The 16,450-nt window shown below is 42.8% G+C and overlaps 1 protein-coding gene across 3 annotated transcripts in view; it reads left to right on the top strand.

The window, feature by feature from the left end:
* Positions 1-16,450, top strand: part of myo5b (myosin VB) — an 82,869-nt gene that overhangs the window by 47,201 nt on the left and 19,218 nt on the right. For all 3 annotated transcript variants that reach the window (XM_045689449.1, XM_014129638.2, XM_014129645.2), the window contains exons 11-23: positions 1,726-1,807; positions 2,477-2,617; positions 3,163-3,285; positions 4,503-4,586; positions 6,678-6,830; positions 7,048-7,145; positions 10,198-10,284; positions 11,113-11,224; positions 11,795-12,006; positions 12,187-12,343; positions 12,788-13,027; positions 13,286-13,522; positions 14,196-14,289. In XM_045689449.1, coding sequence (XP_045545405.1) covers positions 1,726-1,807; positions 2,477-2,617; positions 3,163-3,285; positions 4,503-4,586; positions 6,678-6,830; positions 7,048-7,145; positions 10,198-10,284; positions 11,113-11,224; positions 11,795-12,006; positions 12,187-12,343; positions 12,788-13,027; positions 13,286-13,522; positions 14,196-14,289 — 1,820 coding nt within the window. The remainder of the gene's footprint in view (positions 1-1,725; positions 1,808-2,476; positions 2,618-3,162; positions 3,286-4,502; positions 4,587-6,677; positions 6,831-7,047; positions 7,146-10,197; positions 10,285-11,112; positions 11,225-11,794; positions 12,007-12,186; positions 12,344-12,787; positions 13,028-13,285; positions 13,523-14,195; positions 14,290-16,450) is intronic.

Genomic DNA, 16,450 nt, shown 5'->3' with positions numbered 1-16,450 from the left:
TTTGAATGGTGTCTGTGAGTATAACAGAACTCATATAGCAGGCAAAAACCTGAGAAAAATTCAACCAGGAAGTGGGAGATCTGCGAATTGTAGTTCTTCTTTCTAATCCCTATCAAAACTACAGTGTCTGTGGGGTCACGTTGCACTTCCTAAGGCTTCCATTGGCTGTCAAAAGCCTTCAGAAAGTTTTTTTCATACGTCTCCTGTAACCAGGCAGAGAATAGTAGCTCAGTCAATGAGTGGACTGCCTGGGGACAAAAGGATTGGTAATGCGCGATCCCGCGAGCGCGCCTTTCCTTATTTTCTTCTTGAATGAATACACTATTGTCCGGTTGGAATATCATCGCATTTTTACATTAAAAATACCATAAAGATTGATTTTAAACAACGTTTGACATGCTTCTACTAACGGTAATGGAACATTTTGACTTTTCGTGTCTGGAATTGCGCTCGCGCGTTATGCCTTTGGATAGTGACCTGAACGCACAAACAAAACGGAGGTATTTGGACATGTATATGGATTATTTCGAACAAAAACAACATTTCTTGTGGAAGTAGCAGTCCTGGGAGTGCATTCTGACGAAGATCAGCAAAGGTAAGAGAATATTTATAAAACTAATTCTGAGTTTAGGTGACCCCAGAACTTGGCGGTTATCTGTATAGCTTGCTTTGATGGCGAGCTATGTACTCAGACTATTGAAAAATGTGCTTTCGCCCGAAAAGCTATTTTAAAATCTGACACAGCGGTTGCATAAAGGAGTACTGTATCTATAATTCTTAAAATAATTATGTATTTTGTCAACGTTTTATGATGAGTATTTTTGTAAATTGATGTGGTCATCACCGGAAGTTTTGGTGGGAATACATTTTCTGAACATCACACGCCAATGTAAAATGCTGTTTTTGGATAGAAATATGAACTTTATCGAACAAAACATACATGTATTGTGTAACATGATGTCCTAGGAGTGTCAGCTGATGAAGATCGTCAAATGTTAGTGCTTCATTTAGCTGTGTTTTGGGTTTTTTGTGACATATATCCTTGCTTGGAAAATGGCTGTGTGGTTATTTTTGTCTATGTACTCTCCTAACATAATCTAATGTTTTGCTTTCGCTGTAAAGCCTTTTTGAAATCGGATAATGTGGTTACATGAAGGAGACGTGTATCTTTTAAAATGGTGTAAAATAGTCGTATGTTTGAGAAATTGAAATTATGATATTTTTGCTGTTATGTATTTCGCGCCATGCTATTTCACTGGCTGTTGAATAGTGTGGGACGGTCACGTCCCACCTTGCTCAGAGAAGAAGTAGTAAAAAGTTAAGTATTTGGTCCCATATTCATAGCACGCTATGACAACATCAAGCTTGTGACTCTACAAATTTGCTGTATGCATTTGCTGTTTGAGTTGGTTGCGTTTCAGATTATTACAATAACATTGTAGCATTTCTGGGGGGATATGATATTTGTGCATCTAACTTTCTCGCTCATCATTATTCACGATTCATTCAAGATTATCAGTAATCATGGTAGCATCCACATTAATGTAGAAGTGTTTAGAAACATTATCTTCTTATTTAGAATAAAAGTGACTCAAATTACACAATACATTATTTACTATTTAGTTTTCCTCTAGGCGTAGAATCGCTGTCTAAAACACAGGATGAAAATACACCAGAGGCTTCCGACTCTCCAAATATGTGACTGTTTTCTCTTCATCTGAACAGATTTGAGACCTTTGAGATAAACAGCTTCGAGCAGTTCTGCATCAACTACGCCAATGAGAAACTGCAGCAGCAGTTCAATCAAGTGAGTTTAAGTCTTATATTTATAATATACACTGAGTGTACAAAACATTAAGAACACCTGCTCTTTCCATGACATAGACTGACCAGGTGAATCGAAGGTGAACGATATGATTCCTTATTGATGTTACCTGTTAAATCCACTTCGATCAGTGTCGATGAAAGGGAGGAGACAGGTTAAAGAAGGATTTTTAAGCCTTGAGACATGGATTGTGTATGTGTGCCATTCAGAGGGTGAATGGGCAAGACAAAATAGTTAAGTGCCTTTGAACGGGGTATGGTAGTAGGTGCCAGGCGCACCGGTTTGAGTGTGTTAAAGTGTTGCAGTTCTTTTCACGCTCAACAGCTTTCAGTATGTATCAAAAATGGTCCACCACCCAAAGGACATCCAGCCAACTTCACACAACTGGAGTATACATGCCCCTGACGAATTGAGGCAGCTCTGAGGGCAAAAGGGGGTGCAACTCAATATTAGGATGGTGTTCCTAATGTTTTGTCCACTCAGTGTAGCTACCTACCTTATATTCCAATGTTGTGTAGAGGAGACCTGAGAACTTCTAGCTGTTAACCTCATGACTCAACACAAATGTTTTCAAGTGAAATAATTCAGAACTTAATCTAACTGATAACCTGTGCTGTAGCTCACTGTGGGACTGTCTCTGTGTGTCCTCAGCATGTGTTCAAGCTGGAGCAGGAGGAGTACATGAAGGAGCAGATCCCCTGGACGCTCATCGACTTCTATGACAACCAGCCGTGTATCGACCTCATCGAGGCCAAGCTGGGCATCCTGGACCTGCTGGATGAGGAGTGCAAGGTGGAGTACCCGGTCTTACATACATAATACATTCATCTTTAGTCCTCAATTCTGTCCTTGCTCCAGTAGTTCTTAACTTCTCTTTTTGGGATGCATTAGCGGGGAAGTGTATATGAACAATTGGCTACTGGAGGAGTTTTAATGCTGAATGCACTTGAGCAGTCACAGGTGTTGAACAATCTTCTGTGTTTTGGTCTGGAGGGAGCAGAGTGGAACACGCTGCTGATCCCTGCGTTTTTTAAACCTCTGGTCTCAGTTAATGGGATTCATCCTGCATTCATAGGTGCACAGCGTGGCCTGCGTCTGTTTCCCCTGCCTGCATCCAGATTGTTATCTGAGTTAAGGACTTTGCAACAAAACAGATGACTTATTTATTTCACTCATCCTCATCCCACAGCCCTTTTGAAGTTATTGACGATCATTTGGAACAACCTCAAAGTAATTGTTATTCTGAGCACAGCTAACCTGGATAGAAAGTTCTGGTTGCCTTCATGGGTTTTATATAATATTTCTCCTTTATTCCCCTTCACCTGCTGCTGCTACAGGTGCCCAAAGGGACCGATCAGAACTGGTGCCAGAAGCTGTACGATCGCCTTTCAAGCAGCGTCCATTTCCAGAAACCACGGATGTCCAACATATCTTTCATTATCATTCACTTTGCTGATAAGGTGGGTAGACCCAGCCTAGAGACATGTTTCACATGAAAAGTACCTGTACGCATGGCTCTTCAGTTAGGTGAAAATTGACCTGATGCTAGAGGTGTTGTTACAGTCCTTTAAGCATGGTCGTGTGTTTAAACCAAACTGCTTCAGTATGCCTGGCTGAATAATTGGGAGCATCTACAAATTGTGCTATTCAAAGGACTTTTAAAGGACCTGACATGAATCATCCTCATTGCAGGGGCTTTGCCTGAAAAGAGCCAATATGATTATCCCAGGATGACTCATCAGAGAGGCTTTGTGTGTTAGTATTATTGTGTGTGATCTCATTGGCCCTGCAATGTCACCCCTCCTCCTTATGACACATACACAAGCTCTAATTAACTCAAAAGAGCAGCGCTCCTACGCAGAGGAGCTGGCACTATATAGAAAGGACTGCCTGTGTGTCTGATGCCTAATGTGGGTCATGTAAACAGATGATAGGCAGGCAGCTGTAGCAATGTCCTTTTATTTACCGTGGTAATTTCCGTGAAAAGCTTGGGATGTGAGTGGCTAGAGTGGGACGAGAGTCCTGTTAATGTAGGTAGGATTTCCCCAGCTCTACCTCGGTTAAGATGGTATTAAACCGATTCCCTTGGGGGTGTTTCTCTTCGTCTAACTCTTCAAGTGAATAGGAGAAGGATCTGCATTCACTCACTGTTCTTCCTCTCTCGCGCCAGTTGTAAAATTAGAACAGCCTGCAACCCTATCTGTGAGTAAGAGGAGAGAGCAGGGGTGAAGTGCGACACCAGACTGCCTGGAGGCTGGGGCTTCTGATGGACAGACAGAAGGGAAGGATGATAGACTGACTGACAGAGGGATTTCCTTCCAAACAATACCTGCACTCATGTTATTTTACATCTGACTTTTTATAAATAAACAGAATGTTTGCTAATCTGGTTCATCTTTTTTTTCCCTCCCATGCTCAGTAAATGCTTCTGTTTAAACTGCCAAATGCTTTAAATTATTCAATGTACAGCTGGATGTTTGGCTACGGTTACTGTAAGTGCATTGCTGTGGGACACAACAGCAGGACTGTATGGGCCACCTGGGATTTGAACAAACAACCCTCAGTCCCTATTGTACATAATTACCATAGTTGATTAAATGTTTGCTCATTTAGTTGTCAGTGTATTTGGCTGTGAAGTGCAGTCTGTTATATATACCTCTGTTCCCCCCCTTGGCAGGTTGAATACCAGTGTGATGGCTTCCTGGAGAAGAACAGAGACACCGTCTACGAGGAACACATCAACATTCTGAAGGCCAGCAAGGTGAGAGAGAACGTCATTAGATCGCTACCACAATGATCCAATCATCAGAACGATTCTAGTGGACACTTCAACTCACACTGAACAGCACACTCTGACCACTTAAATGCAGAAAGCATGTCGCAAAGAATGATATTTTTAAGCTCTAACTAATTTAACCGTGTGGACTTCTTTCTTGGAAAAGCAGCACCGTAAAGCTTTTACCAAATTAGATTTACTGCTGAAAGAGGCTTGAGATTTAGGATAGAGTGCAATGACGCCAAAAGAGTAACACGATTTAGAAAGTGGCAAGTTGGAAGCATTTCACAGGTCCCTATGCTGGGAAGTATAGCTCCTATCAGATCGAGTTGTTGTTTAAAGCCAGGCTGACAACTTGGCAACACTTCACATGAACCCTAAAGTTTAAATCCTGCTTTGCATTCTCATTTGAAATACATGAAATGTAAATTAAGATGTCATATCAAAATACTAATATATTGCAGATGAATTGTCTCCACACACACACACACACACACACACACACACACACACACACACTTTCTAGAGATCAGCTGACTCCTGCCTCTCCAAGCCAAACTCGAACTGCTTGATTGGAACCTAATTTCAGCTCATGTTCTCTGCATTAACTTTTTAACTGATTAAGTGATGAGAGCCAAAAGTGCATTAGCTTTCTCAGTCATTTCTGTTCAGTTCACCCTCTCTGCCACTCTCTTTGGGACAAATACCAACTTTAGTTCACTTCATCTCGTATTAGGCATCTCGTATTCAGCCATTTCTCTTTCATCTGTCTTGTCTCCCTCTCGCCAAAATCCTCTCCTCAGCATTACTAATGCAACAGCCATTAAGAGCGTGCAAATGAGAAGGAATATTGAGAGGCAAGGAGAGATTTCATATTTTATGTTCTGGCTAAAAGCATCTTGCCTGTGCCATATCTATTTACTATCAGAAAGACACCAAGCTCCATTGAACAGCATGGATAGGACCGAGGTTTGGAAACGCTGCAGTAAGGTTTCCTAAACAAAAGCAGTGATAAAGACATAGCATGTCTCAATATTGTACAATATGCTGTGCTGCATTTTTGTCTCTGTCATTTCAATTGGTATTCTAGTGTCAATTTTGCTCAGTAGTTGAGAACTTGGCAAAAGCCCCAAGCTTGTTTAAACCCCCTCATATCTAGCTGACAGTGATGCAGAAACCCATCAACATTGGAGAGCCTTGGAGGACATGTGAGGGGCATCAAACTTCCTCCGGCTGATAAGTGTTTCCTCAGTGGACCATTACTATCATCTCTCACAGCCTGAAAGCCCCGCTAACTCTGAGGTGCCTGAGCTGTACCCCAAGCCAGAGGAGGTGGAGGGATCAAGGAACCTCCATGAATCTTCGTACAAGTCCAATCCTGCTTACAGAGCATATTCTTTGCAAAGTTATAAAGGAAACATTTTCCGAAAGGAATTTCGTGTTAATGTCAGAATATTTATTCGCAAGTTTGGCATGAGAGAATAGTTATCAGTATGGATGGTGGGACTGCACTGCAGTGTGTTAGTACTGTCTAACCACACCAGCCTTATCTGTGACAGAGATATTATTGTGCCATTATCAGTATGGATGGTGGGACTGCACTGCAGTCTATTAGTACTGTTTTACCGCACCAGCCTTATCTGTGACTGAGATATTATTATGTTATTATCAATATTCCCTCTGCATCCACCGTAAATACGTGGATGCTGCTGCTTGACACTCAAATTGTTCACCTTCACTGGTTCTGCTGTGGAGATGTGACTCCAGAACTCTCCTGACAGACGCCTAAATGCTGCTTTATTGACGTCCTGTCCAGCCATGCTTTTCATTACTGTAGTCTCATCAGGGTTCTTTAACACACCCGCCGTTACACTGGATCCTACAGTACAGCACTATGTAAAAATATATCTTATGAAAAAGATTTTTGTGGAAATTCAACGGCACTTTTTTGTGCGGTTTGGTGAATTTATGTTGTTATCCGGCTGTAAAATGGCTTCTAATATAATCTGTTTTATGCTAAGTTGTTTTGGATGAAACCATCTGCTAAACATATTAATGATGTTCCCCCTGTTCCAGTTTCAGCTCGTGGCGGATCTGTTCCAGGACACTAATAAAGACGGAAGCAGCTCCACGTCTTCTTCCAGCAAGTCCTCCAGGATCAACGTGCGCTCGGCCAAACCTACACCTAAAGTCCCCAACAAGGAGCACAGGAAAACCGTGGGCCACCAGGTTAGCATCCTCTCTGACACCGAGGCCTTTGGACAGGAGCCTGTCTGTGTTAGTGTCATAGTCATTTTCTTAACAATGTCTTTAACCTTTCATTAGGAAGCAATGACGTAACAAGTCTGTGTTTTTACAATGATTGGTGGGATTAAACAAGTTTTATTTTTAACTTAGCCTTTGCAGTACTTCTCATCCTCCGTTCCTCTGTTTTTGTGCACTGTAGTTCCGCAGCTCCCTGCAGCTCCTCATGGAGACCCTGAATGCCACCACCCCCCACTATGTGCGTTGCATCAAGCCTAATGATGAGAAGGAGGCATTCTCGTGAGTAAATATTTGGTTTTTCAGTCACCCAGATCTGACATATTTGTGTGTGTCAGACGGGGTGACGGAGTACAGTTGACGTCAGAAGTTTACATACACCTTAGCCAAATCAAATCAAATGTATTTATTAAGCCCTTCTTACATCAGCTGATGTCACAAAGTGCTGTACAGAAACCCAGCCTTAAACCCCAAACAGCAAGCAATGCAGGTGTAGAAGCATGGTGGCTAGGAAAAACTCCCTAGATAGGACACATACATTTAAATTTAAACTTCGTTTTTCACAATTTCTGACATTTAATCCTAGTAAAAATTCCCTGTTGTAGGTCAGTTAGGATCACCACTTTATTTTAGGAATGTGAAATGTCTGAATAATAGTAGAGTGATTTATTTCAGCTTTTATTTCTTTCATCACATTCCCAGTGGGTCAGAAGTTTACATACACTCAATTGGTATTTGGTAGCTTTGCCTTTAAATTGTTTAACTTGGGTCAAATGTTTTGGGTACCCTTCCACAAGCTTCCCACAATAAATTGGGTGAATTTTGGCCCATTCCTCCTGACAGAGCTGGTGTAACTGAGTCATATTTGTAGGCATCCTTGCTCGCACACGCTTTTTCAGTTCTTCCCACAACTTTTCTATGGGATTGAGGTCAGGGCTTTGTGATGGCCACTCCAATACCTTGACTTTGTTGTCCTTAAGCCATTTTGCCACAACTTTGGAAGTATGCTTGGGGTCATTGTCCATTTGGAAGACCCATTTGCGACCAAGCTTTAACTTCCTGACTGATGTCTTGAGATGTGGCTTCAATATATCCACATAATCTTCCTCCCTCATGATGCCATCTATTTTGTGAAGTGCACCAGTACCTCCTGCTGCAAAGCACTCCCACAACATGATGCTGCCACCCCCATGCTTCACGGTTGGGATGGTGTTCTTCCCCCTTTTCTCCCCCTTTTTCCTACAAACATAATGATGGTCAATATGGCCAAACAGTTCTATTTTTGCTTCATCAGACCAGAGGACATTTCTCCAAAAAGTACGATCTTTGTCCCCATGTGCAGTTGCAAACTGTAGTCTGGCTTTTTTTATGGCGGTTTTGGAGCAGTGGCTTCTTCCTTGCTGAGCGGCCTTTCAGGTTATGTCGATATTGGACTCGTATTACTGTGGATATTGATACCTTTGTACCCGTTTCCTCCAGAATCTTCACAAGGTCCTTTGCTGCTGTTCTGGGATTGATTTGCACTTTTCGCACCAAAGTATGTTCATCTCTAGGAGACAGAACGCGTCTCCTTCCTGAGCGGTATGACGGCTGTGTGGTCCCATGGTGTTTATTAGTGCCTAGTATTGTTTGTACAGATGAACGTGGTACCTCCAGGCATTTGGAAATTGCTCCCAAGGATGAACCAGACTTGTGGAGGTCTACAATTTTTTTTCTAAGGTCTTGGCTAATATCTTTTGATTTTCCCATGACGTCAAGCAAAGAGGCACTGAGTTTGAAGGTAGGCCTTGAAATACATCCACAGGTACACCTCCCAATTGACTCAAATTATGTCAATTAGCCTATCAGAAGCTTCTAAAGCCATGACATAATTTTCTGGAATTTTCCAAGCTGTTTGAAGGCACAGTCAACTTAGTTTATGTAAACTTCTGACCTACTGGAATTGTGATACAGTGAAATAATCTGTCTATAAACAATTGTTGGAAAAATTACTTGTCATGCACAAAGTAGATGTCCTAACCGACTTGCCAAAACTATAGTTTGTTAACAAGACATTTGTGGAGTGGTTGAAAAACAAGTTTTAATGACTCCAACCTAAGTGTATGTAAACTTCCAACTTCAACTGTACGTAGGCAACATAATACGGTAGAGTTTGTTTGTGTGTCTTGTCTGTCTCATTTAACTTCTCTGCTCAAATAGCCAAGTTGTTTGGATTAGCAAACTTTTTTTCATGTTGACTGAAAAACCTTGCCCGTTTTTTGTGGAAGAGATGCTTTTGGGACTTCTGTACCCACTGGTACAGTATTACTACAGTGTTACTGTAAACAAAGAGGGCTCTGTTCTGTGTGTATGTTTGTGTACAGTGTGTTTAAGAATCAGAAGCCAACTTCTTACCGTGACTGGCTTCACTAATCAGATCTAGGAGCCTAATATGTGGTCTGCCATTCTTATTCAAACATGTGGTACGGTCATGGTGAGGTAATATTTGCTAATGTAAACAGAACACAAACATGCGTGGAGTTATGGGAAAAGACAACCAGGAGAGAGTACTGTGTGTGACAGACCGAGAGAGAGGGACATCACCTGCGTGTGCTGTGTTTGTTCTTTGGTTGCCTAGACGAGTGTAGCCTGAGGTGCTGATTCTGTCTCTTGCTGAATAACTCTCTCAAGTCCTCTGACTCAATAACAGTTTCTCTTGCTGACAGAGGCACAACCATGTTGACTGTTACCAGAAACTGTCGTCCAAAATAAAGACTGTTTTTCAATAAACAGTCTTGATAAGCCGTGTTGAATGAGGCATTTAAACCAGCACGCTAGATATCCTAGGTTTTTGTTTTTCCAGGTCGATTTAAGGAATTGTCTTGTGTTCTAAAGCGTTTCTACTACAGCACACATTGTAGACTGAGAATGTTTACTGGCGAAAAACAGGACAGAAGGAGAGGTCAGGTTATGTTGCCATCTTCTTGACGCATTCTTTCGCACAAGTGCCTCTTCAAGGTCTCTAAATCTAATGAAGTGCCTTGGTCACATGCTGTGGCTGGACTTGAGCAAACATACCGACGGCTGTATGTAGGGACACAGTCAGTCTGCCCAGGCAGCACCTAGCTGACTAGCATTAACCTCCTCTCAATGCTTCTGTCTTCTACCTAGTGGAGATGTGTACAATACTGAAGGGGAAGCTTAAGCTCAGGTACAGTAGGGAGAGGGTAATAGCCTTTTACCTGTGTATATGTATGGTAATTAACCCTACTCCCAGAATGGTATGTTTTCATTGTGATGAGGATTTGTTTTGAAACTTTGTACACATGTTCTTTTGTCCCTCTCTCTGTTGCAGGTTTGACTCTAGGAGAGCTGTGCAGCAACTGAGGGCATGTGGAGTCCTGGAGACCATCCGCATCAGTGCTGCTGGGTACCCATCAAGGTAAGATTGCTTCTCACACACAGAACACTACCGTTACACGGGTGGCCATGTTGTCTGCTGTGTGCAATAGATAGTGGAAGCACAGAAATTGATTGTGGTCCTGTGTGGGTCAGTTGGTAGAGCATTGCGCTTTGCAACGCCAAGGGGCGTGGGTTTGATTCCCGCTGGGGACACCCATATAAAACATTTAAGCACGCAAGGCTGTCTGTCGCTTTGGATAAAAATGTCGGCTAAATGGCTTTATTATTATTATTATTATTATTATTATTATATATATTGTAAGAAAATGTGGTTGTTATGCGACTCCTGGTGATGTAATGGGCATGTCACTTCTGTAATTTGTGCTGCCTGGACGGAGGCTTTTCCTCTGTCTGTTTTTATTGCTCCATCATTGAGTTTTCTCGGTCGTCCTAAGCAGGGAGGAAATTGAATTCCGTCTCCCCTGAGGTACGTGCTTCCCTGAGGGAGAACAGCAGGAGAGCAATTGTCCACAGAGCACGAAGCTCTCCTAATAACAATTTGATTCCGTTACACAGCATAAAACAGATTGCATAAGACAAAGTACTACGTGAGAAAGTGCAGTCTTACTGTTTCAAGTCTAGAGGACCGACACTAGTCCTGACCCGCTCATGGTCGCAAAACCCCAAAAAACTAGAGATTAACAATAATCATGCCTTTTGTTGCGTGGAAGTGGTAAGGACATTTTTTACAATTAGATTTGTTCAAAATAATACAATGGTTTCCTTTTTCATGAATTAAAATATGCCTGTTTCAGATTTGGGCTGTGTGTGTTTGACTTGCTTCTCAGCCAGTCCTATGTGATTCCAGGTGGACGTACCCAGACTTCTTCAACAGATACAGAGTCCTCATGAAGAAGTCAGATATGACTGTAGGAGACAAGAAACTGGTGTGTAGGAACCTACTAGAGACCCTGGTCAAGGTAAGAAAGATTTCCGCCCTAAAGCCCCAAGCGGGATAGGAAAGGAAATGAACCAATAGAAAGGAAATGAACCAATAGAAAGGATCACTTTTGTTCCTCTCATGGTCGAAGGATGTTGTTCTCTTCAACGGAGCTCCCTAACTCCTTCAGGGCCAGTCCATCTTTGCATTATTGAACCAACTGCATGTCTGCTCTGATACAGTAAATGTTAACTTTCTAGTATTGAGAGACAACATCTTTGAAAGTATGAACCTGGGGAATGGGGATGTAAAAAGGCAGGTCATGAGTTTCAGTCCTAATGGACAAACCCCGTTGTGTTCTCAGTGGCGAATTCAGCATGCGCAGCCTGAGATGAATCATGTTATTAATACATTATTACTGGAATATCATTTGTATGCGCCTTGGACAGTATGTCATGGATTCCTTAGGGGGTGGGGAGGCAGGGGGGAGGGGGGGCTATTTAACCTTGTGTTTGATAACGTCCACTTAACTAGCTGCCTTGATGCTCAGTTGATTGAGCTGAAGTTCCATTTAACTGAATGAATGAATGAATGACTGGTCCCTCACCAGGACCCAGACAAGTTCCAGTTTGGTAAGACCAAGATCTTCTTCCGGGCGGGCCAAGTGGCCTACCTGGAGAAGCTGAGGGCAGACAAGTTCCGCTCCGCCTGCATCAAGATCCAGAAGACAGTGCGACGCTGGCTACAGATGGTCCGCTACAAGAAGATATGCAAGTCTGCCATCACCCTGCAGAGATTTGGCCGCGGTTACATGGCCCGCAGGTGAGAGGAGAAGCAAAACGTTCTGCTAGACTAACAAAGTAGCTGGTCAATTCAGAATTTTTCCCACGAGGGAACTTCTTGATAAATCACACTACAAGGGTCGCGAACAAGTTTCTATCAATATCGGTGCCAGTGTTGTAACTACTTTCCGTGTCCTCCTCCTTTTGCTGTCTTTCTCAGGTATGCGGAGCAGCTGCGTCTAATCCGCGCTGCTGTTATCTGTCAGAAGCAGTATCGTATGGTCCGAGAGCGGAGGGGCTATCTGAGGGTGAGACAGGCTGTTGTCACCATCCAGGCCTTTACCAGGGGCATGTTCACCCGCAGGATCTTCCAGGAGGTACTACAACCACAATACTCTACCTGTTATGTCATTGGTTTACCTTTTACCTTTATCCTGGATTTTGTATACACTCTCATTTGTTCCCGATCCCTTACTGTATTCATGTTGAAGCTATCAGTGGTTGAAATTGATTAGATCTCTATCAAGAGTAAAGAGTACCCTGGGAAGATGCCTCAGTCTTGGACTTGTTGTCCTGTTTGTGTGAGTGAAAAATTGGAGACGAAGTGCTCCGATTTTGAAATGGAATGTGATCAGGCGGGCCTTGCATAAATGCTGCCTGCTATTGTGCCTTGTCAGATACTCTAGATTCCCTTTGGATTTAGTACTCTAGAATTTCCCCCTACTGGGAAATCTAGTTAACTACATATTTCTCATCACATTGTACAGTATAATAAATGGTTCCTTGTCCCTGATCTCTACCTCCCCTCTCCCCCACCCCAGTTCCTTCTGCACCATAAAGCCATGATCATCCAGAAGCATGTCCGAGGCTGGCTCACTAGGAGGAAGTTCAAGGTGGCACGGAACGCCGCCATCACCATCCAGTGTGCCTACCGCCGCATGCGTGCCAAGCGGGAGCTGAAACAGCTGAAGATTGAGGCGAGGTCCGCTCAACATCTGAAGAAGCTCAACACGGGCATGGAGAACAAGATCGTCCAGCTGCAGAGGAAGATGGATGACCAGGTACAGTCAAAGACGCATGGTTCTGACCCAGGCGACTTTATAGGAGTACACTGACCTGTAACGCTAGTAGCCTACAATGAGTGCCATAATACAAAGACGGGTCAATGAAAGGTCAATATTTCCCTTTGCAATCATTTTGGCACAGAATGTTTTTTTTAGCTAGTCTAGACTGTAAGTTATGTTAAAAAGGGATTGATTTGAAAGTGATGTGACGTCCCATAGTAGTAACAGAGCGCTCTCTCCTGTCCCACTGTTTAGACCAAAGATCTGAAGACTCAGAATGAGCAGCTGGTGGTGGCCAAAGCCTCCCTGGGCTCAGAGGTGAACAAGCTGCAGAAGGAGCTGGAGACCATGCGCAGTCGCCAGGGAGACGGCGGTCAGCTGACCTCTCTGAAGGATGAGCTGGAGAAGCTGAGGGCGGAGCTCCAGGAAGCACACGCCCATAGGAAGAAGCTGGAGGAGGAGCACAGCAATGAGAAGATGAGATTTGAACAGGTGAGCTGTCAATCACTGAAGAGGAGAAAGTACATTTTCCTTTACCTTGTATGTTCTCCAAAGCCCTAATGTTGACTGAATAAAACCTTCTGTTTGAAACACGGGGGTGAAAACAGTCTTCAGTTGCCCGAGTAACTACAGAAGATACTGGTAGCAGCGGTTTTACTGAATTCTTGCTCTAAGAGTTAAATTACTGAACATCTGATTCACCAACAATCTCACTGTGGATTTAACTGTATGTATCAGTGGCCTTCCACTGACCTGAAAGTGATATCATGCATACATTTTTGTATTGTTTTGACCACCTGACTTAAGAAGATCATTGTTAAGTAGATTGGCCTCGGGCTTTCTCAGTGGTAATAGACACCCCTCTTTGGCCCTTTTGATTCTCTCCCAAGTCAGCCAGACAATGCAGGAATTGTCCCTGGCTCTCTAGCTCCGTCTGACATCACTATGAGAGCCTCACACGCAAGATCGACAGATTTATAGTCACTTAAAGAGAAACAAAACAACTAAATAGACCTTTTTGCTCACTTGTAGAGAGTAAGTAGCATCTATCGTCTGAAGTAGAAAATTGAAATAGATAAAAGAAAATGCATTGCTCTTGAACGGCCACCATGCTCTTTCTGATGTCTCTATTTCTTCCATGAATGCTCTTGTTCTTTTTCCTTAGAGAGTGGAGGAGCTGGAGAGGGAGAATTCCCTGCTGAAGAGTGAAAAGGAGAAGATGAACCAAAGGATTCTGCACCACTCCAAGAGCACAGAAGGTAAGTGCTTTTTAGATCTCATACACCACTAAGACATACACGATAGTACTACTACAGTGATTAGTTGAGACCATATCTATATGAGTGGTTGAAGGTGAAACTGTAGTCAGTGAGCCCTGCATTCTGCCTGACCTGAGGGGAGGGACGGCTTGTTTCCCCACACAAAAGGGGTTTCTGTGGAAGTAGGACAAGAGAGGCAGAAATCGCATCAAGTTACATGGCAGCAGCAATGTGAGACTTTAAAAAAAAAAAAAAGGGGGGGGGGGTTTTTTAACCTGAGACTGAAGTTAGCACTGGATTCACTTGGGAAAAAGTATTCGTTTTGGAATATGTACCTTTATGTGTGCGAAACACAAATCAATCAATTTGTTAAATCCATTCGTCAATGGACTTCTCTTTGTCAATAAGAAGTCACTTCTAGTTTACATCATAATCTCTGAACATGACCACTGCCTTTATCTAAATACCATGTGCAGTACATCTGACTTACTGAATACAGTATCCACTCTTTTCTGGTGAAAATAACAGTAGTTATTGAAGAGTTGTCGCCTTAATATTGGCCAAATCTGCTCTATTTATCTGCAGTGTTACTGTAGGGTTCTCTCAGGTCCCCTTGGGATGAGCGATATCACGATGTACTGTAACATTACTGTGTTTTTCTTTTCTACTGCCGGTTAGAGCAGCATGTTGTCCAGGCTGGGGTAATAACCCATGTTTATGGAGCTAGGGATATTACAGACCAGAGAGCCCCTGTTATTTACCTATTACATTATTACAGTAGAAACGTACTATGATCCCAGTGATTCTGCCTTCATATTCATTCCCTTGTAATAACCTGGTCCTCCTAGGAACCTTGGGCGTGAAAAGAGACAATAAACGAGTTATCAGGCCGTCCACCGCAGCATATACAGATGATATATAAATGCGAAAAACGTATTAAAGGTTTGGTTTCGGAACTTTCATGTTTTCATCCTCCCTAGGACCAGGAGTTTTTTTCAGTAGTTTCTTGTTAAACACCCCCCCCCCAAAAAAAATCTGGGGGCCTCCAGAGTGGCGCGGTGGTCTAAGGCACTGCATCGCAGTGCTAGCTGGGCCACTAGAGATCCTGGTTCGAGTCCAGGCTCTGTTGCAGCCGGCTGCGACCAGAAGACCCATGGGGCGGCGCACAATTGGCCCAGCGTCGTCCGGGGTAGGACAGGGTTTTGCCGGCAGGGATGCTCTTGTCCCATCGTGTACTAGCGACTCCTGTGGCGGGCGGGCGCAATGCATGCTGACACAGTTGCCAGGTGTACGGTGTTTCCTCCTACACATTGGTGCGGCTGGCTCCCGGGTTAAGTGGGCATTGTGTCAAGAAGCAGTGCGGCTTGGTTGGGTTGTGTTTTGGAGGACGCAGTTCTCTCCACCTTCGCCTCTCCAGAGTCTGTACGGGAGTTGCAGCGTTGGGACAAGACTGTAACTACCAATTGGATACCACGAAATTGGGGAGGAAAAAAAGCGGTAAAATTGAAATAAATAAAAAAGTTAAAATCTGGTCCCATCATAGCCTAAATAAAATTGTTATTCTTCATCATAGCCTAAATAAAACTGTTATTCTTCATCATAGCCTAAATAAAACTGTTATTCTTCATCATAGCCTAAATAAAACTTATTTATTGTTATGTCATAACCAAAGTTTTACCTGGTGTGGTTAGCCTACCAGATCATGAAAAACTATCCCCCCATCACTCTGGGACCTTTGGTGCCGCCTCTAAAATCACCACAAAATGTTACAAATGAAAAAATATATTCTATTTGTATGAATTCATATCTCAACATTTTGAATTGCGTAGTTTCACTTGTGTATCTCAAAATGTTGACTTGCATATCTAACCATTTTGGGATAGTAGGCCTATCAAAAAATATATACAGTGCCTTCGGAAAGTACCCCTTGACTTTTTCCACATTTTGTTACATTAAAGCCTTATTCTAAAAAGGATACTTTTTTTTATTTTTATCCTCAGCAATCTACACACAATACCCCATAATGACATAGTGAAAACAAGTTTTTAGAAATGATTGCAAATGTATTAAAAATAAAAACTGAAATGCCTTGTTTACATAAGTATTCGAACCCTTTGCTATGAGACTCGAAATTGAGCTCAGGTGCATCCTGTTTCCATTG

This window comes from Salmo salar, chromosome ssa01 (assembly GCF_905237065.1).
Source record: "Salmo salar chromosome ssa01, Ssal_v3.1, whole genome shotgun sequence".
NCBI classification, from domain to species: Eukaryota; Metazoa; Chordata; class Actinopteri; order Salmoniformes; family Salmonidae; genus Salmo; species Salmo salar.
The sequence above is the reverse complement of the archived record's forward strand: the minus strand, read 5'-3'. Positions and strand labels throughout refer to the sequence as shown.